We start from the raw sequence: 27,474 nt of genomic DNA, 5'->3' as shown, positions 1-27,474 counted from the left end.
GGGAGTTCTTTGTCCTGTATAAGAGTAAGATGTGCACATCTTAGATTGGTTGCTCATGATGGATTGGGAGCAGTGCCTACCATAGGTTGTGCACAGTCTCGGATGCCAAGTGAGCCAAGCACCTTGGGGTGCTTGGCTCACTTCCGGACAATGTGGCCAGTAATCGAGGCTGTGCGTAGTGTGGGTTGGTTGTTCACTCTGGGTTTTGTTCAGGTTCTGGCTGAAAACCAGTCCTTGCAGTCAGCCCTCACAGAGAACAGAAGTGGTCTTGTCACTTATTAGACTTACTGGCTTTACTTCTAGGGTAGCATTAAAAAGTAACGCGTTTAGGAGATTTGACAAAGTGGTCTTTTTAACCAGATAGCTTAGTTCTTAAATTAACCTGTTAGTGTTTTTGTGTTTTCCAACGTTTTAGTTTTTTTTTAGGTTGAGTAAAAAAGGACACTTTAACATAAGAACCAAAGTGCAATGGAAAATGAGGCATACAGAAAATAAAGTAAGGGTGGAAGTCGATATTACGGCCATCGACCAACTTATAATAATTCTTGTATTTTGTTCCTGGTACCAGATTTGGCAATAGGATTCGGTGTGATACATAGCCATCCTTTGCATGGCAGGAACGATCTCTTCCTTCTTGTTACCGCTCAAGTTATTGCCATATGAATATTGCAGCTTCTTGGCTGGAGTGGCCTTACTTCTTCTTTCTCCTTCGAGACCCTTGGTATATTACATCATATTGGCCTTTGTGCTCTCTCAACATTGTCGTGTGACTAATGAATAGTGGCCTGAATCACCCTACTTCAAGGTTTTCTCACACAATTTGTAGGTCATCTTGCTAGTATTCAGTTTCTCTTCATGTGGAAGAAGCATAGAATACTAACATGACAGGACCCTTTAAACATTTCTTCTTCCGAACGGTCCTAAATGTTAATGACATCAACTAGTCTCGAATTGTGGCATCGAGTTTCCAACTATAACTTGAGTCTCCTGTGCTACCTCAGCTTCTCGTTCCTCATCAACCTAAGCCTGGTAGCGCACAATGAGGTTGTGTAGTCTCTTCTCATGTTATTAAAATCGTATTAATCAACAAAAGCTGGTCTTTTTTCCATCAAGCAGTAACACTTATTTGAAGCTCTTTGGCCAATACTTCTATACCCAGCCACAGGTTGCATGCACTGGGTTTGGACCAATCTCTAAGTGGGATTCAGGGCATGACCTGTGTGACCAGAACCTATGCCAACCCCTGCTGCAAGTGGCCCGAGTGATTACCAGTGGCTGGGATGAATTCAAGTATTCCATCCATCACTCTTTTGCGTACTTACGTGCAAATGGCCACGCAATATTCAGCTCAGGGCCTGGCTGAAGGCACATATGTGGATGTGGTATATCTTCAAAAGAAAACAATCACAGACAAAACTTCATTAAGGGACAGTTAGGGTTTTCTTGCTCATAACACAGGAAACCATGTTTAAATAAACCCAGAAATTTACAGTGAAAGCCAAAGTTAAAGTGATGTCATGGTTTGAAAACAAAAACTGAAATTGGCCAGTTAAGGTTACGTTTTCAATCAATGCACCTTTCATGTACTGCTTGTGATCTCAAAATATAAACAAGAAATTTCCCCCCATTTGATGTCTATTATAGTCATACTTAATAAAAATACACAGAGGCTGAAATCTCTGCGTAAGAATGTATAATTTTATATTATCATTAATTTATTTCTGCACAACATATCACACCTTTAAGTTAAACTTTATATTAAATCAATATACATTGATATTTGACAGATGAAAAAATATAGAGCTGAAAAAATGAAAATCAGACAATAAACATTGTAAAAAGCTGCCTTTTTATGTAGTATACCAAAAAGAGGTGCACTATATAGAAAGTCCAGAAGACCCGTATTTGCTTACAATAATAATCCCAAATGCTTTCTTTGTGGTAGTGTAGGCAAGTAGTTTAGGCTTATCAGAATGTAGTGTTAAGCATTTGTTGCACACACAGAGTTAATAAACGAGACACACTCAAGAAGAAACTCGAGACCAATTTAGAAAAATAACAGATATATTTATATGTATTTTAACACTAAGCATTTCATAACTGGGTAAGTACTTTTCAGTTGATCAATTTTTGCAGGTAAGTAAAAATGTCACTTGTTAGACCTGGCACCATTGGCGTGGGTCTCCCTTCCATTTTTTTGCTGTTGCCGCATGTATTTTTGCTGGTGTTAGATGCTTTGGGCACTGTGCCACTGCTGTCCAGTGCCACAGTGCAAGTGCTCCAGCTTGTAAATTGATGTATTAATCAGTGGTTCCATGTTTGGCTATTTGGTTTACTTGTCAGACCCTAGTCTAGTGCACTGAGTGTGCCCAGGTCGTTTAAATCCAAATGCTGCTGGTGGGCCTGCAGCACTGGTTGTGCCACCCACAGAAGCAGCCTTGTAAAATGTGTCTAAGGTCTCCCATTGCAGAGCCTGCGTGCAGTCTGGTTCTGTCATACTGACTGGGCAAGTGCACCCACTTCCCAGTCCCTAAACCTTCCCTTTTCTTCATATCAGTCACCCCTATGGTAGGCCCAAGGGCTGGGTGCATTGTAAGTATAAGGTAGGACAAGCCCTGATGTGTGTGGCATGTCCTAATAGTGAATTACAACCATTTTAGTTTTTCACTATTGCAAGGCTACCTGTTCTCCATAGGCCAGCATGGGCTGTTAGTTATAACATTTTATAACCCTAACTGTCTCAACTCAGAATAATAAAATACACCGGTTAGAGGAAATTGGTTTTAATATTCTGTGTTTGCAAATGCCACTTTTAGAAAGTAGGTATTTGCTTGTCTAACCATTCAAACCTGCCTCTGGTAGGTTGTGTATTCCTATGTCTGATTTTGTGATTGACAGGGCTGGGGAATTCCAGGAGACAGGCTGAGTCACCCAGTGGTGAATAGAGAGATCTGCATCTAGATGGGAGGGAGGAGTTGCACCTGAACATTGAATAGGGCTGTGCCTGCCTTCCACAATGCCGGCTCCACCCCCTGGGGAGCGGCTGATGTCACTGCCCTGCACACTGAAAGAAGAGGAGTCCTGTCAACAAAATGCTCCAGTACTGTACTTGCCTTCCACAATGCTGGCTCCACCTCCTGTGGGGCGTCTGATGTGCATTCCCTGGACTGTGAAAGGAAAGAAAAAGTCTGGTAAACAGAGTGCTTCATAACTGGTTTGGACTGGGCAAAGGCCCCTCTCCCCTCAGAGAACAAGGGATTTTGGGATATAAATATTGGGACCCTGATCCCATGAGATTAGATCACTTTGGACTACAAGAAGAAACCTTTACTGAGGAGTGGAACCTGAAGAAACTGAGGAGAGACTATTCCCAAGCCGACGTGCTGCTTGGGGGATTGGCCTGCAGTGGTTGCCTTACTGCCAAAGGAAGGAGAAAGGAACGTTGTGTACTTTGCTTTCAACTTATGAAGGATCTCCAAGGGCTTGGAAAAGAGCTTGCCTCCTGCTGAAGTCTCAGGGACAACAGACCTCTCCCCCTAGCTCCCCAGAGTTCTTTGGAAGTGCCTGCTGCTGTTTTGGGCCTTCTGAGGAACTGGGTGTCGCAAGGAGCTGGAAGCGCGACTCAACGAGAAGAAGCGTGTCGCCGTCGCTGTGCCTGCCGTCGCAACTCCGAAGGAGGGTGTCGCCGCTGGAACTGTCGCACTGCACCGCATCGTAGATAAGTGTGCTGCAACGAAGAGAGAGTGTGTCGCCATCGCTGCTGCTGCCACCATCGCAAATCCGAAGGAGGGTGTCTCCGCTTTAGTTGTCGCACTGCACCGCATCAGGAGAAGAATCTCGCAACGAGGTCGGAGCGTGTCTGTCGCCATCGCCATGCCTGCCGTCACAACTCCGAAGGAGGGTGTCGCCGCTGGAACTGTTGCATTGCACCGCATCGACCAAGAGCACCTCACATCCCTGCGAGGTGCGCTGCCGTTGGAGCTGCTGCCATCGCATCTTGGATGTCGCCGCTGTAGTTGTCACATCGAGTGGAAGCTTCACGCATCGTGGGAGAAAAGTGTCCCCGCTGGAGCTGTTGTTGTCGCATCGCAAGGGTGTCGCCGCTGCAGTCCACGCATCGAAATGAGGACTTCTCGCCTCCCCGAGAAGCGTGCCGCATCTAGAAGATCTTCACATCTTTATTTCTTTGTAACTGAACCTTGCCGCATTTCCCATCGCTGCGACATTGCTTGTCGTGGAAGCGCAACGCAACTTAAGGTACATGAAGGCAGAGTGTCGCATCTAAGTACTGAACTGATTAAATCTACCATCTTAAAGTAATCATAGTGTGTATTTTATATAAAGTTTACTTATTTTTTATATAAAACCTGTGTGGTGGTCATTTGTAGTGTTGTCACGGGGTTACTGTATGTGGTCACAACTGCTTATCTTACAACGCCTCTGAAGTATAGCCCTTCTGCTCGTGCCAAGCTACCAAGGGGGTGAGCAGGGGTTATTTCAGGAGTGCAATCCCCTTATCCTGACATCGAGGAGAGGGTCCCTATTTGTCACAAGTACCTACCAGTGCCAACTAGAAGTACCCAAATCTAACATCACTCAAATGTGTTTTTACGCAGTAATGCTTTCCTATGTAGAAAGAAACATATACTGCTTAAAGGTATTTGCAAATGATTCTCAGGGTTCCCCTTTAGGACTTAAGGTGTTAGTTAGCCAAGGTCCAAAGTACCACCAGCAGTTCAAGTTTACCTGCCCTGGAGTGTCCGGGTGTGAGCTGATGGGTGGGTTGGTAGCCTTGCACACTACACCGTAAGAAAAAAGGGGGGGGCACCTAGCAAGAGGCTACTAAGGGGTCTTAGGGACATGTCTGAGAACTCCCAATGGGTGGCTCGGTTTGTGGGGGTCCTGGGAACAGGGGAGCACCGTTGGTTGTCATGGACCTGGACCCGCCTCTGCGGTGCTGACGTCTCTCGTCGACTGGTCGGTCTTTGCTGCATTGGAGTCCAGATTGGACTCAAGCAAACTTTGGTTGCTGCAAGGGGTCTGCTACCCTGGGTATTGGTGCATGGCTGCTCCGGTTGGACCGGGCATCTTCTCACTTGGTGAGGAGACGGATCGGACCTCTTGAAGCACGAAGACCCCTGCCTGGGCTGCTGCTGCATAGGTTGGCCTAATAGTCAGCAGAATGGTGAATCGGACGTTGCGGTCGGTGCCTACAGGTTGCAGGGACGTGGCTCCTCCTCTTCAAGAAAGAGACTGGTGGCTTGGTGAAGTGCTGAAAGCCTTCCGAGGCTTTTGCTGGATGCTAAGATTCAGGCAGAGTCGAGTGGCTGTGATTGTCGGGACAGGAACAGTCAAGCAGGCATGCAGTGTTTGGCGTCAATGTCCACCAGTAATCTGCTGTTCTAGGTTCTTCCGCTCTTCTTGGCCCTTGTTCTTTTCTTTTCTGGTAAATCCAAGTTCCTGGTGTCAGAGGGCCACCAAAATTCTGAATTTGGGGGTGTTAAGGGCCATAGTAGCCAATGGGCTACTTACCCTTGGGGTCACTATGCCCCAATACAAGACCACTTCCTGGAGGTTGTGGGTATAACCCTGTTCCAGAATTCCTAATTCCACCAAAATCAAGCTGTGGAATTCTCCATTTTGTGGGGCATATCAGGCAGCCAACCTTAGGGGTGTGACTAGCCTGGTAGTGCACCACACTTCCTAGCATAGCTAATTTCCCGCCTGTCTTGGTGCAAAATGGACCTAAAGGCAGGTGGTGCCATTTCGCAGGTCTGGTGAAAGCAGTCAGGGTTGCATATCAATCGCTACAGGGACTTGGAAGTCCCTGGTCTTGGTATGCAGATTCACTAGCCATCTCTTGGAGGAGGTGTGAACACCTTCCTCCAGAGCAGGCATAGTTTCTGGCCTCAGAGAGCGTGCAGGGGGTTAGAATCATATCTGTGATGGATGGCTGGACTATACCAGTCTGCCAGCACATTAACAGGCAGGTAGGTTTTCAGAGGGCACTTCTAAGATTGCCCTCTGAGTATGTTTTAAGAAATCCACTACTGGCATTGGTAGGGATTTATTGAGACAAGGTGTTTGATACCAAACATCATCTGTTTCAGTGAAGCCATTGTGTAGCTAGGGAGCTCATAATGACTAGTACCCAGTACATTTGCTTAAGATGGCTTCCCTTTTCACGTGCACTATCTAGCAATTAAACTAGACTGCACAGGGACCTTCTTTAGTACCCAGGCACTGGGTACCAGAGGTACCATTTACTAGGGACGTACAGAGGTGCTAAAGGTCTTGCTAATTGTGGAACAGTTGTGCAGTTACCTTGTTTTAAGGAAAGAGCACTGGCGACCTGGATAGCAGGACCCCGGTACACCTCAGTCAAAATTGCATCAAATACCAGGGAAAAGTGGGGGTGAGCATGTCAAAAAGTGCTCTTTCCTACAAACATTTAATTATAGTTTCTGCCAACATGCTTAGGTATTCAATATATATAAATATGTGCCACACATAAAATGACAAAACAAGTAAACCTGACAATAGATGCAACTTATGGTACCTTCCACTGAATAAAGGTATTCAGTTTGTATGTAACTTTGTCGTGTCTGCAGTTAATGTGGTCCCAAAGAGGGCTTTTATGTAGGACAGTGGGTTTCTGTTGCTGTAAACCCCCACTTTTTGCCAGACTACTGATGCACTTTTACTTGGTATGCCCTGGGTCACTGCCAATCAGGTTTCCAGGACCTGTGTTTTTCCCCAATTGGCATATCTGGCTTCAGGTCGGTCCCTGGTAAATGGTACCACAGGTACCCAGGGCACTGTGAACAAAGAGGGCCTTTAAGGGCTGCAGCAGTTATCGTGCCACCCTCAGAGGTCCCGTACCACTACACTCACACACTGCCTTTGCAGGCTGTGTGTTTTGGTGCAGAACAAAGTGAAGAGTCGACATGGCACATATCTCTGTGTGCCCTGCCTACAACCCACTGCCCTAGCATAGGTTAGGCTGTCCTCTATCTGGGTGCACTTCACCAGTGGGAGGGTACAGGTGCATGAGCCATGTACCCCTACAGTGTCTAAGTCCATTCTTAGACATTGTAAGTGCAGTGCTGCCATTAAGAGTATATGGTGCTGGGAGCTTGTCATTACGAACTCCACAGCACCATAATGTCTACACTGAGAACTGAGAAGTTTGGTATCAAACTTCTCAGCACATTAAACCCACACTGATGTCATTGTGGGATTTAATGAAAAATGCACACAGTGGGCATCTTAGAGATGCCCCCTGAAAACTAACCCACCACTAGTGTCCAGGCTGAATGGCTGCTTTCAGCTGCCACCACCAGATATGTTTCTAGACCCCTGGGTCGAGTGCCTGCTGCTCTCAGGGGCCTGAAACAATGCATATCCGGGACGAGGTGCCAAGCCTCCTCTCCCAGGATGGGCAGGGTTCACCAAGGGGAAGCTTCAAAGGCTTGCCGCCTTTGTGTGCTGCCCCAGACCGATTGCTACTTTCAGCAACCGGTTCCCACTGGTTCTGACCCCCACTTTGGGCGGGAGAACCGGCAGGAAAAACAAGTGAGGAAGAGAGGTGTGCCCACTTCTGCCACCTCTACCCCTCAGGTGGGGGAGGCGAGGCAAAGCACAACTCTCAGTCCAGGCCATCTTGAAGATGGGGGGATTCAGCAAACCAGGGACAGGCCCATGCCCCCTCCCACTGGAGGGTGGTATAATAGGGGGTGTACCCACCCCAGGGAAGTGACCCATTGGTCCCTGCCTTTTACCTACCTGTAACACCCCTAAATCTAGTATTTAGGGGCACCCCTGAACCTTGCATCCTCAGATCCAGACAAGAAACAAGATGAAAAGAAGGAGGACCAAACGGCTGTGCAGCAGCTAACAAGAGGAAAACGCCCACTGGCTTGGTCCCAGCCCTACCGGCTTCTGCGAAATCCAGGTTTGTCCTACAGCCAGCAACCTCAAAAACCCCGGAGGACCTTCCTGCCTTCACTTCCAAAGACTACTTCTCCTGTGAACACCAAATTTGTTCAACTGCAATCTTTGGCAGCAGCTGGAGACTGCAAATCTGACCCACACCTCACCCGCCGTCCATGGCCCGAGCTTGATTAGGCAAACACCACAGGGAGGTCACCCTGACGATCCTGATCCGAGATCCGGTGACCCCATACCTGCTTCAAGCCTCCAGCCAATGCCTGCATCCTAAATCCAGAGGCCCCCCTAACCGCGACCAAGAGCTAGTAAGAAAATCTGACCCCAAAAGGCACCCCTGCACCTGATGCCCCACTGCCTTGTTTGCCCTCATCGATGGTGCCTAACAAACCCCTAACCTACCAATCGAAGTGGTGGTCCCACCCAGAAGTCCTTTGTCTCCCTGCCTGCAATGCTTTTGCAAACCGGAGGTTCCCCATTGGAAACAACAGGGCATCCAACCTCAAAACAGCACCCTGCACCCGGCCGCCCTAGGGCCGCTGAGGGTGCACCTTTGGTGCTAATTTGTTTCTCCATTTGCCCTGAGCTAAAGTCCAGGAGTTTTGCTCCCACAACCCAGTGGCTTGCTTGCCAGCAGCCACCAACCGGAGCCCGCCTAACCCCCATTGGATGACATTGGGCCTCAGCACACTGCACCTGGCCGCCCTAGTGCAGCTAAGGGTGTAACAAGAGGGCATCCTTGACCCTGGAGGAACCCTTGTTCTAACCCCAGAACCTCAACTCCAAAGACTGATTACTTACCTAAAAAACGATACCCATATTTTTCTCCATAGGATAACAATGACTGTTTTTCTGTGAAAAAGTTTTTAAGTGTGGAGTTTTGAAACCTAAAGAAGTTCTTTAAAATTGCACGTTTAAACAAAAATGCTTTTACTCGCCTGTTTACAGGAATTGTCCCCAGTGCTGCATCCAGGCATACAGCACTGAGTAAGAAATGTAATCCAAAAGTAACTTACCTGCTATTTTACTGAAAATCCCATTCAAGTCTAAGTACTGTATTTACAAAAGTGATTGCATTTCTCCGAAACAATACTGTTAGTCAAACAATAGTACATTTACAATTGCAATTGAACTGTTTTACAATCAGTATTTACTACTGTAAAATATTTATTGCTTACCTGTGCCAGGCTTGCTTGGTTCTAGAAATAAATTACTAAAAGAATATTTTTATACAAAAACAATTGGTCTGAAGTTCAGTCTTTGAGTATGTGAATTAATTTGCTGACTGAGTGTGTACAACAAATGCTTAACACGGTCCTCTGATACTGCCTTACTGCTTGAGAACACAACTACCACAAATAGAGAGTAAGGTTCTATCTAACTTTACCTCTGCCCACCTTTGGGGTACCACTGTACTCTGTGCACACTATACCTCACTTTGGTATAGTATATACAGAGCCAGCTTCCTACATGTTATAAATCAGAAAGCCCCCAGTTCATTGATGTGATATTTCAATCTGTTATTGATTTAGGACCGATTAATAGAATGTGTGACATTCCCTGACTATTATCACAAATGTGTCTTCTAGACATAAATGTACAACAGTATGTTTCTTTCTCCATAGTAAAGCAGTATTATATGTCCTCTTTGCACACTAACCATGTCTGCTGCCAGTTATCTGCACGCAGTCAGTGGCCTCGTACTTAGTCCACTGTTGAGCAACGAACCCATTTTCACTATGCAAATTCTTCAATGGTGCTGTCTTCTTTACCTTGTTATTTTTCTAATAAAAAAATGTAACAAATGTATATGAATTTTTGTCAACGTTTTGCTTTAGTCTCCATAAACAATAACCTTTTGTGTCAAATTCAAGATTAAACACGGCAGCAATACCATGCCCAGAACCAATCATGCTGAGGAGTCATGTTCTTGTCATGGGATTTATTGGTAAAAATGACATGTGAGTACTGTTTTGAAATACTTTTGGATGTTTCATGTTAATATTACATTTATTTGCAGCCATTTCATTCTGCAAAACACAAAGTTAATGAGGCTGGATGTGTTTTTCATTTTAACAATGTTGGGAGTATGAGTGTTATTTCTCCTTTAGTAGATTTTTATTAGTACACTGTCAGCTGGGTCCAGAACAAATTTCCTAGGAATGTGCTTTCTGCATTGGACACTTACGAATCACCTAGGGGCTTTTCCAGACTGGCTGTGATGGCAAACCTAGCACATAAAGCCTTTGAAGAGGTTAGCTGACCTTCAGGCTTTGTTCTGCATCAGCAAAAGAAAAACACCTAATCCCAGTATGCTGATGTTTGCATGCACAAATGTCATGATGCAGTAGTCGTTTTGTCTTTTGGCCCCTGTGTGACGTTATATACTCGCACATATGTCCTGACACAGCTGCCATTTTGGCTTTTTTTCTGGAGTGGTAAATTAAGGAAGTATATAAGTAAAAGTGCATCTAGAGAAAAGAATGGCCGAGCAGCAAATTATATAGGGAGAGCGAGAGAGAGAGATTGGGGGAGAGTGAGAGAGATAGTGCGACGGAGATAGATAGCGATAGATATAGATACATAAAAACCATACACAAATGTAATAGAAAAAAAAGGGTGATGCAAGAGAGTAATGGTGGAGTGAGGGTTTTTTTAAAAAAAGCATCAAGGGTGGGCAAGCATTTGATGAGATGGGGGCACAAGAGCAACATGAAGAGCACAGGGGCGTTGAGATGTGAAGGGGGAGGCAGCACAGGATGATCAAGATAAAAAATGCACACCCATGGAGTGCTGAAAATACAATCTATCCAATTAAAATTATAGTAAAGAAGCTATGCTCCAGAGGGGAGACAAACATAAGAGAAATGTATCCCATTGAATAAGAAGCAAGTATATGAGATTTACAAGAAAGCTAACCAATGACGAGCAATGGGCTGACCCAAAGGCAAGTGTAAGTATTGGTATTGTACTCATTAGGTCTTTCTTCAGTTTAAACGATCTGTAGGAGAGACCTGATAAAGTGATGGAAGGTAACATTATCTATTGCTTGTTTGGTGAAGGCTGTGGATTGCCTGAAGGCGTGAGTAATCCTCCTTACCCCTAGATTGCTTTTGTTTTTGAGTGTGCTTGAGATAATTAAATATCTGATTGGTTGGTGTACTGTCCGAAACTTTTCAACATGCTTTGTGTAGGTGATGTGTGAGTATGTGTACTTTTCAGTAAGCCATTCTCTATCAGACTTCTTTAAATCCTTCCCTACGGGGGGTTTTCACCTCCTGTGCGGGGGGAGGGGGGCCGCGCGCGGCGCCACCGTGCTGGTGACGAGCTCAGCTCGTCATGAGGCACAGCGGAACTGCACTCATGACGAGCTGAGCGCGTCACGGCCACACCCGTTTTTCGAACGTTCAGTACAGCGGGGAAATTATCCCTGCGTGCGAACGTTCCAACGACGGTGACGAGCTCAGCTCGTCACGAGTGCATCTCAACAGTGCCTCATGGCGAGCTGAGCTCGTCATTAGCACGCAACGGGTTAAACAAGTTGCCTGCCAAGTGCTCTTTTCATTTGGTAGAGGTCTCAAGTCTGGTAGAAATGGTGAAATCAGGAGCATGCCGGCATATTTAGTTCACCAGGAATTATTGACCCACATACCTTATTAAAAACAGACTTATTTTTATGGGGAGTGAAGCACAGTTTTTATATATCTTACTAAGTAATAGTTGAAGAATAGATTGAGGTTGTCAGACAGACAAAGGGTGGCAAATAATAATTAGAGGTTTAGAACAGATGCAAGATACAAAATGAATTACTTTAGTCATGCCTGATGGAAAGGGATGAGATCCTGTATAACCGGGAGATAACTCCACCAATCCCATCACATCAAAGAGGGTTGGGCAGGCAGAAGTGGGGATGCAAGAGGTCATTGTAAGGAACTTCTAATTAGTGGCTTGCCATTGTAGAATTCATCCCTTACTAATTTCATAAGGCTAATGGGATGGTGGTTTTTGTGTTCCTCCTACTGTTGATATTTCCAGTGGTCTCTCACTGTTTCTCTGGAGTTAGCGGGATAGGGTCAGCTCCAAATAGGTTCCTCAGAGGGCTGTATCTCGTTTTCAGCATGACAATGAATTCAAGAACAAAGGAAAGAACTATTTAGCACAATGGTACTCATTAAAAATGCATTAGAAATACTGGTAAGGCTGGTAAAGAGTTCTAGATCGTAAGGCATGAGCTTTCATTGAGCATCACTGTGCACCTTAAAAAGGATGGTTCTCCCTCTCTGACCTCCCTACTCACTGTTCTGCTTAGTGGCCTTGGGGACATGCTGGAACATTTTTTTAAGGTTTATAATTAAATGCATAATGATGAAAACACACTTTTTACAAGAAGATGCATCCCTGAGAAGCTTAGATTGTTAAAGATCCTGCTTAGGCATTTCTATAAATAATTGAGTCCCAATTCAGGAAGAATAAGTATGACAAGTGTTCATCTTTAGATTGGATTTCTAAGCTCTCGGGGAACAACTGCATTTGATTCGAAATTAGATTTACATGCTAAATGCATCTCATCTGTCTAAACAATTGTCAAATAGCACTCAGGATGGCCCATTTCATAATGTGTAATAGGGTATTTATCAGAGATCAGAAGAGGTTCCAAGTAACTATTAAAAGCTTTTAGTGCCTTCTTTGAACTCTCAACAGTTACCTCATTTATTCTGGATACACATTTAGCAAGTTCTGCTTCATCTATTTAGGGTGCCTTGTTAGCCAGGTTAGCAATGTTGAGAGGGCATCCTCAAACTGTGTGGATAAGTCTATATAAATTTGAATGTCAAGAATACTGGTGCCACCCTAGCCATGGTACGGATAATGCACCTTAGCATTCATGCATACACGTATTTCAAGATTTTTAAATTTATTTTAGTAGACAGAAACAGAGAGAACAGTATATGAACAAACAACAAGCGGTGCTATGATCGAGTCATTGCGTATGATCCCTTTAGACTCTGCAAAGGATACATCACAATTGTCTGCACTGCTTGGTTGGACTACACTTTGTTGTAAGTGCTGCCTCCTCCATTCTCTTGATAGGCCCCATGAATTTCTCTTCAGCATCAGAGGTCTAATCTCACCACTGGCTTCATATTCATCCACATAAAGCAGTATGGTCGAAAATCTTACCAAGAATTGGCAACATACTTAATATGGTATGCAGAAGAAGCAAACGCTTCAAATGGAAATTTTATCCATATATCTAATGAATTCAGTCAGGACGCTATTGTACGTTACAGCAACATTTGAACTTTGTGGCCATATTTTACCTACCGCAAGAGTAGGACCTCCTTCTGTAGCATTGCACTTCTGCCTTTTTCCAGACTTTAAGGTTAGTTCTATAAATGTACTCTACTTCAACCTCTTTGGGTGATCTAGTAGTCGGAGCAGGCATGCCTCAGGGCTATGTAGGTTCGGCCTTTGGACTTGCATCTCTAAGACAATCTCCCAAATTGGGAGATGTGAGATGTGGAGGGATTAATGTGTGTGTGAATGAGATGGAAGAAATGTATTAATTTTAAACCTGCCATTACAAAGTGATATTCAATTTCCACCTGTTCATAATCCGAAAAGTCGACATATACATCTATAGACTATGTGTTACTGGTGTTGTGCAATGTAACCTTTCGCATTCCCACCTTCACCTTCTGCAGTAAAGTTGGCACTTGTGCTTTTAACCGGTGCTCAGATTCAAGTGACTCTAAGACCCGTGTGTTCCCTATTCCATTGTCCCATTATACCAAGTCAGTCATGAAGCTTGGTTAAGCCAATCCTCATCAGGCATCTCAACCCACACTGACGTGCTACTGGGACCTACTTTGGGAGGAGCAGATATAAATCGGTTGTGCCTTGAGGGCCTCCAACAAAGCCCTCAGCTATAGTTATTTTTTTGTAGAATTGTTTTGTGCATCTGTTAATATGCTATCCACCTCACCACTTGGTTTATCTGTGCAACAGGAAGAATAGCTCAAAGTGGTCCCACCATCTGCCAACAATAATTGTCAAGGGCGATTCTCTGCTTGTCATCTGCCAGAAACAATGGAGTTCAGCTCCCAAAAGAATGACTTAGTCAGTACCATCAATGCATTTAGAAAGTGATACAACAGAAACAGTCCTATGAACGTTTCAGTCCGGGCCACCCTCCCTATTTCAGAGAGGAATCACTTTCCAGGAGGCTACCCATGTATGCAGTGTGCTCAATGACTAGAGTATATTCTCCGAGTTAAGATCTACATCAGAGTGGTACATTTGAACCATAAAATTCCTAAACATGTCTAGAGCCCATTGAATCAGTAGCTTCAAAAGCCAATGCTGCACGTGAGGGAAACTAGTATGACTTGTTCCAGCTGACACACAGCTATCAACAGGCCAAAACCATCAGTCTTGCCCATAACCTGAAACAAATTATTTCTTGAGGTCTTTAGTACCATATTATCGGCCTAGAGTGAGGTCATGAGTTTGTCATACGCTACATTCGCTACCATGCAAAGCACCTTGACCAAGCGGTTGAGGTCAATGGTTCCGCTGCCAGCGCAAACACCAGGGGCGACAGAGAGCACTGTTGTCAGGTGCTGTGCTTTAAATTCCTTGGAGAAAACATCCCCTTACTGATGTGTACATAAGTTTAAACCAACACATGAATTTCAGACCAAAGTTACTAGCATATAACGCTGCATATAAGTATTCCCAGCCCAGCATATTGAAAGTTTTTCCATAGAGAGGCTACTGAACACAGTGGACTATTAGCAAGTAGACTCTCAGTTAGGTGGAGCAAATATCTAAAATTGAGGGAAGTGCATTTCGGATGCCTGCACTTTAGGCCCTTTATTGGCTATATGTTTGCCAAGACTTTAAAAGCCCAAATTAACATGGACAGTGGGTAATCGGTGATATAAGCATCTGTTCAGGAGGTGCCTATTAGGTTTGGGAATAACTGCCACTGTTTCTTCACATGTTGTGCAAGAAAGACTTCTATCAGTCCTGGCAGATATCAGGCCTGGCAAAGCAGTAAACTTAGAGAAGTTGTAGTATGAGCAGCCCCTTGTATGAATTGGGAATCCACCTAAACAAGGTCTCTTACCTCTACTCAGCATGCAGATAGCCACCCCAATCGCACTTATTGGGATGATTTTGTTTTTCTCGTTCATTAGATAGTCTAGGGTGATGAGGGTCCATTTCACTAGGAATCAGTCATTTGACTCTCATGCAGGAGGTTGGTTGAGCGCTAAAGCGAGAGTAGTACTCTAGTAGTACGCTAAAGAGAGAATAGTACTCAACATAGATTGAAAGTAACATACAAAACCCAATGAATTTAGTCAATTTACTCTTAGGGGGGACTGTATTGGATTTTAAACATAGACTTAAGCATTTTGTACATAAAAATAGTAATTTTGTGTTTGATTAGCAAATGTTTCATGTTTAATCACTTTTCATAATTATTCTAACACTAAGACCTATTTTGACTGTTCTTGTATTTCTTCACTTTGCATTTACCTTTATCGTCAAACAATGAAAATCTTTTGGAAATTATTCCAACTGTTGTAGATGACTTTGTATAAAAATATTGGTTTTCTTTGTTGGTTGTGAAGGACTGGGTTCTTTTGGACCCAGCGGTGCCAGGGCACAACACCTGAAACCTTCGTGGGTAACCTGTTCCGGCGTACAAGTCACAGAGACACGGGACACTTCCTTCGGCGTCAAAGAGTCAAGGTTTATTTACTGCAGGGAACACAGAAATCACAGGAAGTACATCGAGTGTAGTTCGGGGAGACTGCTTCAAATTGGTTCTGTGGATCGCTCCTTTTATACAGTTTTTTCCCATAGGCTAACATTGAACACAAAGGTTTACAACTCGGTTCCCACATCTAGCTCCCAGAGGGGTCGCTTTGGTCGCTTTGAAACACATAAGGTCCGGAACATAACTGCGGAAACATTTGGCGGTTCCCAACTGTAAAAACCCATCTTCCCACCATTAGCAAATTCCTATCAGCAATCAAGTAGATCGAAACAGGAACGAAGACAGGTGCAGAGGAAGACGGAGACAGTGGGGAGATCGGAAAGGGTGTAAAAGGGGAGGTGTCGGGAAACACGAGATACAGGCATCAAAGGGACGTGCCTAATGAGATGCACGGCTGAGACAATAAGCCCGTGCGGCAAGATGAGCCTTGAGCGGCGCCACCTGCCTTACAGTAGCAACCCCCTCGTCATAAAGACACTTTCAAAGGACATGTGTCTTCCACAAATATTTTGGGAGTCCCAGGGTCGCGAAGCGGACAGCGTCCGTTCGCTGACTACTTGAGGGCAAGAGACAAAATGGATGCCGTATCTAAGATGGAACCCGTGGGTACAGATGAGAAACCCACGTAATAAACGAACGGTTTAAGTTAGCACAGCGAAACTGCGCACACTTACTAAACTCGTCATTTGCGGTTCATAGATACCAGACTCGACCACATTCGTGCGAGTCGGAAAACACCACTTACAATTGTCACGGAACTTCAGACGCTCCTTTTGCCCTCATGTAGGCAAGCACTAGTCGGAATCATATTCGATATTCATCAGACCATCAAGATGTCGTTGTAGCATAGCTCTGTCCGACCGAGTCCCCTTGGTAACAGGTGGTTGTCTCATACACGTTGTAGCACAGAGGCCACATAAGGCAGGACCACACTGCACACAAAGGCAACACGTGAACAGGAACACTACCACAACTCCGACGATCATCAGAATCTTCCAACCCCAAGTCGACATCAGGCCCCAAAACCAACCAAGTAGCGTCCAATCCCCTACATCCACGTGTATGGATTCGGAGATCTTATGCAACTTCGAGATGGCTTGATAGACAGTAGGAGCATTATCAGGTATGAAAATGCAACAGCTCGAATGGATCACTTTACATACCCCACCGCGATCTGCCAAGACGACATCCAAAACCATACGGTTTTGCAACGTCATAAGTCTCTCCGCCTGAAGTTCTGTGGTGATATTACCAAGGGCACTGGCAGTAACATTAGCTGTCGATTCTACCACTCGAGTCAAATGTCTCAGGTTCCTACTATTAACCATAGGTCCCCAAAACGGGAGGAAACCCTTGAAAAAGTCTCCTGCCTCTTGACCGGCAGTATCCTCTTCGCTAATTACGCCTCGTACAACTCTAGTCTTATGGTAATCGGCATCTACAGTGAACGTCGGAGGCAACAAATTTGCAACAAAACATGAGCCCATGAAGTCTACGGGCAACCATGTGTATGCACGATCATGACAGATGAAGTACGTACCCTTGGCAGCCAGAAACACAGGGGTCGGGGACATTGGCAGAAGGTAACTTTCAGTGCAAGCACTTACTCCAAGTGAGGCTTGCGAACCACGACCCACAAGACAAAGATTACCAGTGTGGGGTACGACCCATATTGGAGGCGAGCTTTTAAGCTGCTTTTCATTGGTGAACATACTATATTCCCCTCTACTCAGGACCCTATAGGCTTGTACCTCTTCTTTAGGGATGAGAAAAGCATCATAGATCTCATCTTCCATATCCTCTATTGCCATCGACAGCACCCACTGATACGAGGTAGGACCAGAGTTGGGGGAACGTTGTTCTGGAGTGGGGTGGAAACCCAGTGCGCTTCGAAGCATTGTTTGGAATGCTCGAGCTGACCCTTGGGAACTATACGATAACACCAGATATGGAATTCCCTTACCCGTAGTATGTGGCATCAACCCACACACCCAACAATTAGTAGTATTAACCACTAACTGATGCTGGTGGAGGAGCTGGATAAAGGAATTGTTGCGGAATTCTACACGTCTAGCCTGTTCGTGTTCCGGTAAAATATGAAAGGAATGGGGAGAAACAGTAGTAGTAGTAAAAGTAAGGTTAGGGTAAGGAGTAGGAGTAGGGGTAGCAAGTAAGAAGTAAGACATAGTGTAATACACCCCACCCGCCAAGAATGCAGAAGCAGTCAAAAACAATACAAACAATTGGAACACAACACATTTAGTACGACTGAGTTTCTGCAGTTTGACTCTGTACGCCTGAGCTCCTTCCAAATCGTTCAGCTTCGAAAATGCCATTTCCCTACGACCGTCCGCAACGTTTCTTGACGCACTTCGTTCTGTGCAGCAATAGTCAATCCCCAGGAGTTCCTAGGAACCGACGGCCTTTAACCTAGCGTCAAGACCTACTGTCCAGAAGGAAGTACGCGCGCGGCCCTACGGCCCTCAATACACAATATGTATTTATTTAGCACAATAATTCTCTGCTGTGGAAGGAAAAAGATACAAGAAAGAAGCTTGATATATGTACAAAACAAGTTTCAATAATACGAATGTTCAAAGTTGATCATGGGAAACGAGGATATTGCAGTTATCAATTTCAGCAAAGCGAGAAAAACTTTATTTGTCCTTAGTGTGAGAACGCAAGGAATATCGATGTTTCCCGGGACGTGTCTGCTCGTCAAACAAAGGATCCGTTGAAGAGACAGCGTCCTGCTGATCAGTTTGTTGATTTGGTCTTGAGTCTTTTGCTGACAATGTTTCAACAATGGCTTTCTGCTGCGCTGAGGGTTCTCCAACAAGCTGTGCGTCGCTAAAAGGTACAAACGCCGGCAATGTCTCTGTTTCTGTTGACGCAATGCCTTTCCTTACCCACGGGTCTGCCGGCAAAGGAATAGGGACTCGCTTACAATGGGTAGCATGTACCCAATTCTTCCGCCCCTCAAGACGAACGGCAGTCCTCGTGGCCAGGAGCACCTGGAAAGGTCCAACAAAACGGGGGTCCAGATTCTTCTTGCGTGAGAAGTTACGGGTAACCACCCAATCACCGGGCTGGAGCTGATGGCCTGGACCCTCCGTCTGCGTCGGCAAGGCGTCGTAAACCTGTTGATGAATTAACCTCAGTTTAGCAGTCAAGTCATGTAAGTAGTCAATCAACATCGGATACTCAAGATCAACGAATATACCTGGCCTAGGAACCCCCCACACATTCGCAGGACGGCCGAACACTATTTCATAGGGACTAAGCCCTATTCGGGAGTGTACAGTCGCCCTAGTTGACAGTAATGCTAGAGGCAAAGCGTCAGGCCACGAAAGTCCAGTCGTAGCCTGAATCTTCGCTAGCTTTAGTTTAAGGGTGCCATTGTACCCTTCAACCAATCCAGCTGACTGGGGATGATTGGCGGTATGGAATTTCTGATTAATTCCAAGGCCCTTACACACACTCTTCATCACACTTCCAACAAACTCACTTCCATTATCTGACCACACGACTCTAGGCATTCCATACCGAGGAAAGTATTCCTTCAGTAGGATTTTCGCAGTAGACAAAGCAGTATTGTCTTTGAGGGGATAAGCCTCAATCCATCGGGAGAATGCGCAAACCACAACCAAAACATATTTCAAGTTATTGCATCGCTCCATATGGATGAAGTCCAATTGAATCACCTCAAAGGGATATGAAGGAGGAGCAAAACTGCCAGGGGGAGTTGGGGTTCCTTTGCCAGGATTGTACATTATACACACCATACAATTCTTCACCAGACGTTCAGCACACTTTGTAATTCCATCATTCTTCCACACAGGCGACAACAACTTGCAAATGCCTTTCGCGCTAATATGTGCTAACCCATGTGCCATTGTCACAACGGCCAGCACATACGCATCAGGCAACATCCATCTTTTCTGATCCGACAAATCAATCCAGCAACCATTCGCATCCAACCTTCCCGTACTTTCTTTCCACTTCGTCTTTTCCGTATCGGTGGCCTCATTCTGAATTGCTTTCACGCTCTCTATAGTATTCTCACACATACTCGATTCTGTAGGCCACCTAACCGAACTCGTCACATACATTCGAGTGCTAAGGTTCCGGGCAGTCTCCTTAGCAATCTCATCTGCAAACGCATTACCACGACCAACATCATCCGTCACTTTACGATGCGCACTACACTTAACAATCGCAACTTGAGCAGGCAAAGTCAATGCATCCAAAAGATCATTCACAAGCTGGCCATGCTGTATTTTCGTACCATGCGACGTCAAAAAACCACGCTCTCGCCACAATCGTCCAAAGCTATGTGCTACACCGAAAGCATACTGGCTATCGGTGTACACATTCACACGTTTCCCTTTCGCTAATACACATGCTCTAGTAAGAGCAATCAGCTCTGCAGCTTGGGCAGAATTCTGATTCAATCTCGCAGTCTCAACAACAGTATTCAACGTCACAACAGCATAAGCAGTAGTCACATCACCATTCGACAATTTAAAACATGACCCATCCACATACAGAGTGCCGTCAGGGTCTTCCAATGGGGTGTTTTTAAGGTCCACTCGACCTTTTGTTTCCTCCTCTGTACGCAAGTAGCAGTCATGTTCTGCTACTTGATCTGACTCTGCACTAATTGGTAACAAAGTTGCCGGATTTAGGACATTACAACGTTTTATTTGAATGTGGCTTGCCAAGAGCGTCAATTCGTACCCAGACAACCTCGCACTCGTCAAGTGCTGAGTTTTCGTTCGATTCAAAAGAGTGTCGACTGCATGCGGAACCATCACCGTAAGCATATTATCCATGACCAATCCTGCTGATTGTCGGATGGAGACCGCAGCTGCCGCAGTTGCTCTCAAACAACTCGGCAATGCTCTAGCTACTGGGTCTAAGGTCGAGGAAAAATATGCGCATGGACGTTGCTTACCACCAAAAGGTTGCGTTAAGACACTCAAAGCACAACCTTCTCTCTCGTGAACATATAACGTAAACGGTTTGCTGTAATCTGGAGTACCTAACACAGGAGCCGAACACAATGAATCACGTAATTCAGAAAAACTTTTCTGACATTCTTCCGTCCATGGTAAAGGAGTTGAAACATCCTTGCACGTAAGAGCCACCAATGGTTTCGCTAGTAATGAAAAATTAGGAATCCATTGCCTGCAGTACGACGTGATACCTAAAAAGGCACGCACATCTCTTTGGGTTCGTGGCACAGCCATTCGCGCAATCGCTGCAATTCTCTCTGGGGTCAATCTCCTTCCCTCCTTTGACAATAAGTGACCTAGATAGGTTACTTCTTGACAACAATATTGGAGTTTAGAAGGTGACACCTTGTGATTTAACTCACAGAGATGTTGCAGCAACGACACCGTAGCAATTTTGCAAATGTCCTGAGTATCAGCAGCCACCAATAAGTCGTCGACGTATTGGATTAAGGCCGCACCAACCGGCAACCGAAACGCATCCAGTTGTCCCTTCAAGGCTTGACTGTAAATCGATGGACTTTCACAGTAGCCCTGAGGAGCGCGTTTAAACCGGAAGCTACGTCCACCAAGAGAGAAACCGAAAAGGTCCCTGCTCTCCTCGGCGATCGGGATGCTGAAAAACGCATTTTTCAAGTCAATCACCGAAAACCATGATGCAGTAGCTGGAATCAGAGTCAGTAGCGCCGTGATGTCAGGCACAACAGGAAATTGAGGAACCACAATTTTATTTACCTCCCGTAAATCGATAACAAAACGATAAACAGGCGGTTTGGTAGGATCAGTACGTTTAAGAATGGGCAGTACAGGGCTATTGCACACGTTTCCCCGAGTCTCCTCAATAACATCTTTCTCGATCAAATCATAGATGATCGCTAACAAAGCTCGTTCACCATCAAGGGAGATACGGTATTGGGGAATACGTGGCAATCGCACATTCGATTTCAACTGAACAACATAAGGGGAGATATCAAGTAGGCCCACATCATTTGGACCCGTCGCCCACAAAGACGCAGGAAGAGAATCCAATTCCGGTGGAAGCTTATCGAGAGACAAATACATGGGAGAGACTATCCTCTCTCCTAACGTAAGCTTTACACCCGCAGGAGAACAATACAAAGTCGCATACAAACGTTTAAGCAAATCCAGACCCAAAAGATTTTCGCCACAACCAGTGGTTAAAATCAACGGAGCTTCGAGCTCACAAGGCCCAATTTGAAGGGGCAAAGGGCGCGAAACTGGATTGCTAACGGGGGCGCCAGAGAATCCAACGGAAACATTTGTTAAGCCAGACAAAGGTGCGCCAGGGAGTTTCGAATGCATGATAGAACTTTTCGCTGCACCAGTGTCCAACAGAAAAGGCTCAACGACGCCCAATGTAGCAACTGCGACGTAAGGCCCTCTCTGATCAACCGGAACTGATACCACTCCCTCTCCTTGTCTTTGGCTATCCTAGTAATTACTGTCGTCAGTCCCCTGATCGACGTAATAATCGTCTACATTGTACTGCGCAGATCGTCCTTGCGATGATCCACGTTGATCGAAACAATTATTAGAATTTGACGAGTTGTCAGAACGGTCGTTCTGAGCACCACGACCTCTACCACGTGATGCATTCTGTGAACCACCACGGCCTCCTCTAGACGAATTACCACTAATACGTTCGTTCAAAGCGGGACAATTGAATTTAATGTGTCCCTCCTGTCTACAATAAGCACATTGATTGTACCCCAACGAAGATCTTTGAAAAGAGGAATCGTTACGCGACTGCGATCGATTCGATTGCGACTGTGATCTATTCTGCTGAGACGCATTCTGATTAGAACGCGGCGGATACGCTTGTTGTAACAACACTTTAGTTTTCAGCTCTTTTGTCTTTTTATCAGCTCGGTCATTTTCTTCTTTCTCTCTATTTTCATAGTATTGTGCCGTAGCCAGTATCTGAGCTGAGGTAGAAACGGCCCATGCACTTTCTGAATTCTTTAATTTATAGCTCAAGTCGGGCAACAAGTTCGACACAAATTTATCCACGAACAACCTCTGTCCACCCTCAGTACCCATATCCTGTCCACTATGGTCGACAAATGCTTCCTCAAACCTCGTAAAGAAGTCTGATACACTCTCATCTTTCTTCTGCTTACAGGCTGACAACTTGTCCCAATTCACCCTCATAGCTGGCATAAGCGTTTTCATTAATGTAATGATTCGCTGGGGAAGAAGTTCAATCAACTGATCGGGTTTTGCAGCAGCCACTTGTCCAGCGTCTGCCGCTGTAATGGCAGCCCAATCACCACCTAATTCATTTACGTGATCTTGGTGACGAATCTTAGCCCATACCGGCTGCGGTACGACGTTGCCAAACAACATGTCGATATCGGCAAGATTCATTACCGTAGCATCTACGAGCTGCGATAATTCCTTATAATACCCTGCGGGATTTTTACGAGGATCGGGCAAAGATTGTTTCACCTGAAGCACTTCCGAACGTTTCCATGGGAGGTGTATCCATACTCTCTCAAAATGCGCTGCCACTGGAGCATTAACATTAGTATTATCAGCTGGTATCCAAACCGGCGGAACTTCACGCATAGGATATTGGCCAGACTCTGCTTGTTGGCGTTCAAGATCCTCAACAAACAGTGCGTGAGGAATAGGAGCGAGGCGAAAAGACAGCAACTGCTCAAGAGCACGTCGGACATTAGTATCGACTATCAGTCCAGTTGCGAACTGAAGCCGAAGATTAGACAGGGCGGTCAGCACCTCGTCAGGCGCTACGGCCGCTATCTGATCATGTAAGAGTTTACACATTTCGTCAAACACATATCTCTGAGTCGGTATGTTGAATTGACTAAATGTTTCAAGAACAACTCGGGGTGGATTTCTCTGCGGATTGTCCATCCAACCCATCGCCATATTGTATAGCGCAGCGCGTTCCCTATTACCAGGAAGCTGACTACGCCTCTGCGGCGGACCATCAGAACCAGCGGACCCAAAAACAGGTCCGAGCGACTGAAAGAAGCCAGCCGCAATAGGAGAATTACGATTACGAGTAGAGGGACAAGAATAAGACACAGGACTAACAAGAGGAGGAGTAGAAACGTTAGCAACAACAGGGGTTAACAACACAGGAGCAGTAGCGTGAGTAGGAGTATGTGGAAGCGGAGGAGCAGTAGGAATAGAAACAGGCACAGGAGCAGGAACAGTCGGAAGAGCGGGTGCAGGTTGAGGAACGGGTGGAGGAATAACAAGTGGAGGAACAGGTGCGGCAGGGACCACAGGAGCTACGGTACCCTGTACGTACGGAGGTGGCGACTTCATAAGATAGGACATTAAAGGATCCTCAACTGCCTCTTCCTTCTTATCCGACTCCGTAGGCAAAGCAGGATAGCATTTATCTATGGTCATACGTTGTAGTCTCTCAAACACTTCCTTATCCTTATCCTCCTTATCACGCTGAAACTGCTCAGCTTTCTTTACAATAGTAGCAACATTATCTCGCTCACTACGTTTATTTTGTCTGATTTCTTTCTGTCGGGCTTCTTTGCGCCACAACCGAAAGGCATCAAACATGGCCGGCCTAGATTTACGTTCGAACAACTTTATTTCCAAATTATCTAAGATCGACGCTTCGAAGCTACCGTGAGGTGGCCAACGAAGATCGCCGTCTTTCTTTGTATATTTTATCCAGTAATCGTTAAAAGCAATCGGGCCTAGCCCATGTTTGCTATATAAGTCATAAGTAGGAGTTCCAACCGGAGGTATCGGACACGAGTCCTCCAGCAGGGAATCCACACCACAAGGTCTACAACAACTGAACAAAGTACTGCGACCAGGCATCTTGCACACTAGCCGAGTTTCACAAACTTCAAGGGTTACGGGATTTACCAAGTCCCAGCAAGAACAAAACCCTCGGTCTTTGGCGGCTGCAGTCGTCAAACAGATACAACAACAAAGTACGCTAGCAAAGTGTCACCGACAAAAACACTCACACAGCGTGTACAACAAAAACCACTAGTGTTTACAACAAAGACACTTGCTAAAGTGTCTACAACAAAAACACTCGCTAAAGTGTTTACAACCAAGGACTCTGGGAGCGACCCACAAATACTTAACTCAAAGATCAATGGCGTCCTCAGGAAGGCCCGTCAATCGTCTCGCTATACCAAGGTCTACGCCAGGCGCCAAAACAGGTCTACAGTCAGGGCAGCAGTCCGTCGCAGCCGTCAGGAGGCGGGAATCTTCGCGGGAAAAGTCTTCGGGCCACTTATTTCGACAACAGGATCGATGAAGCGGGGTGCACCTTCCCTCGGAGATTTCACACGAAGTTCCTCACGATCGTCGGGCTTGGACCGGTACCACTGATGCAGCCCCACGTTGGGCGCCAACTGAAGGACTGGGTTCTTTTGGACCCAGCGGTGCCAGGGCACAACACCTGAAACCTTCGTGGGTAACCTGTTCCGGCGTACAAGTCACAGAGACACGGGACACTTCCTTCGGCGTCAAAGAGTCAAGGTTTATTTACTGCAGGGAACACAGAAATCACAGGAAGCACATCGAGTGTAGTTCGGGGAGACTGCTTCAAATTGGTTCTGTGGATCGCTCCTTTTATACAGTTTTTTCCCATAGGCTAACATTGAACACAAAGGTTTACAACTCGGTTCCCACATCTAGCTCCCAGAGGGGTCGCTTTGGTCGCTTTGAAACACATAAGGTCCGGAACATAACTGCGGAAACATTTGGCGGTTCCCAACTGTAAAAACCCATCTTCCCACCATTAGCAAATTCCTATCAGCAATCAAGTAGATCGAAACAGGAACGAAGACAGGTGCAGAGGAAGACGGAGACAGTGGGGAGATCGGAAAGGGTGTAAAAGGGGAGGTGTCGGGAAACACGAGATACAGGCATCAAAGGGACGTGCCTAATGAGATGCACGGCTGAGACAATAAGCCCGTGCGGCAAGATGAGCCTTGAGCGGCGCCACCTGCCTTACAGTAGCAACCCCCTCGTCATAAAGACACTTTCAAAGGACATGTGTCTTCCACAAATATTTTGGGAGTCCCAGGGTCGCGAAGCGGACAGCGTCCGTTCGCTGACTACTTGAGGGCAAGAGACAAAATGGATGCCGTATCTAAGATGGAACCCGTGGGTACAGATGAGAAACCCACGTAATAAACGAACGGTTTAAGTTAGCACAGCGAAACTGCGCACACTTACTAAACTCGTCATTTGCGGTTCATAGATACCAGACTCGACCACATTCGTGCGAGTCGGAAAACACCACTTACAATTGTCACGGAACTTCAGTTGCCCCTTGGCATAATTGGTTGAATGCTTGTTTACAGTGTTATGATTTACCAATTATTAAAGAATGTTTCAAGCAATTTTTGCTGCACTTCTGCTTAATTGAATTAGTTATGTTACAGTAGTTAAACATGTTCGAAATGACTGTGAAATAATGATTGGAAAAAGTTTATATGCCAATATCTGCAAAACGGGGCTATAGAAATGTTTCATCATCCATGGGCACATTCATATTCTTCTTTTTTCTATACTAGGCCAGCTCCTCTATTGAAAAATGCCCAGCTATCAGAGTCCAAAGCCCGTGAGTGTTATCTTCAAATAATACAGTACATGAGGAGAATGTACCAAGATGCTAGGCTTGTGCACGCTGACCTCAGTGAATTTAACTTGCTGTAAGTTGTAAACCAAGATGTGCTATGATTTTATTCTGTTGGTTGTTGTTCATTTAGAGCCTTCTTGTATGCTATGAAACATTACATTTCTCCTCTTTTTAATTTTAGATAGAACTAAATAAGCATATTGTTTAGTTTGTAAACTTAAAACTGAAAATCCAAGAACCTAAAGTGCTGAACAAGTAGCGTATATGTCTTACATAGAATAGGTTTGCTAGATCTCAGCATATCAGGGCACCCCTTTTCCAGCCTTTGGCAGGGTTGGACAAGGGTATGTACATTTTAGGAGTTCTATTCGGTGTACTGCGTTTGAAGCAGTTCCCTTGAATACAAAGATGTTGGACACGTAAGTCAGGGATTGCAAGCCTGGTGCGCCAACAGCATGGAACGATCTGACAGCCATGTTGAAGAACAATGAGCTATTCATTTCATCTGCTGGCTGAGCCTCCTATATCAATGTTTTCTGCATTGTAAATTGTTTACCTATGGTTCTCCATCTAAAGACACCTTGGTTGTAACCTCCCTTGTATCTGACAATTCCCCTGAACACCCAGCTATGGAATGAAGAATATTTGTCACTTCCCAAGCTCATTAGGAAGTTGGAATCATTGAACGGATTGAAGTTGAAAATGATGTGTTTAGTATTGTTTGTATACTTGAAGTGGCCATCAAACGTGGGAGCTGGAATAAGATCACCAATCACAATACACAAGGTGCACTGACATGCTTCCAGCTTAAAATAGGTTGGGTGGGTCTCAGAGCAGTGACCTAGAGCCAAGGCTCTCCAACACCTTACCAACAAGTCTCTATCCATCCAAATCCCTGTGGAGGATTCATAAAAAGAGCTTTCATAGGCTATTCGTTTTGGGACTAAGACAATTTACCTTTAGAATGTTCTAATGAGAGACTGCTTTTCAACTCAATTGAGAATGTGTTTCAAAGTTACCTGACAGGAAGTATTGCTCATGTATCACATTAAAACCGTTAGCTCTTACCTGATCTTGACTCAGATATCCAAGCCACTTCAGTT

General features: G+C 45.3%; 1 protein-coding gene across 1 annotated transcript in view; it reads left to right on the top strand.

The window, feature by feature from the left end:
• RIOK1 (RIO kinase 1) overlaps positions 1-27,474 on the top strand; it is a 238,552-nt gene that overhangs the window by 129,581 nt on the left and 81,497 nt on the right. Inside the window, exons 9-10 of the mRNA XM_086965018.1 lie at positions 9,822-9,908; positions 26,307-26,444. Of these exons, the coding sequence (XP_086821144.1) occupies positions 9,822-9,908; positions 26,307-26,444 (225 nt within the window). The remainder of the gene's footprint in view (positions 1-9,821; positions 9,909-26,306; positions 26,445-27,474) is intronic.

The sequence above is a fragment of the Lissotriton vulgaris genome, chromosome 4_1, assembly GCF_964263255.1.
Source record: "Lissotriton vulgaris chromosome 4_1, aLisVul1.2, whole genome shotgun sequence".
In the NCBI taxonomy this organism is placed as follows: domain Eukaryota; kingdom Metazoa; phylum Chordata; class Amphibia; order Caudata; family Salamandridae; genus Lissotriton; species Lissotriton vulgaris.
Note: the sequence above shows the minus strand (reverse complement) of the source record. Positions and strands in the feature narration are given on the sequence as shown.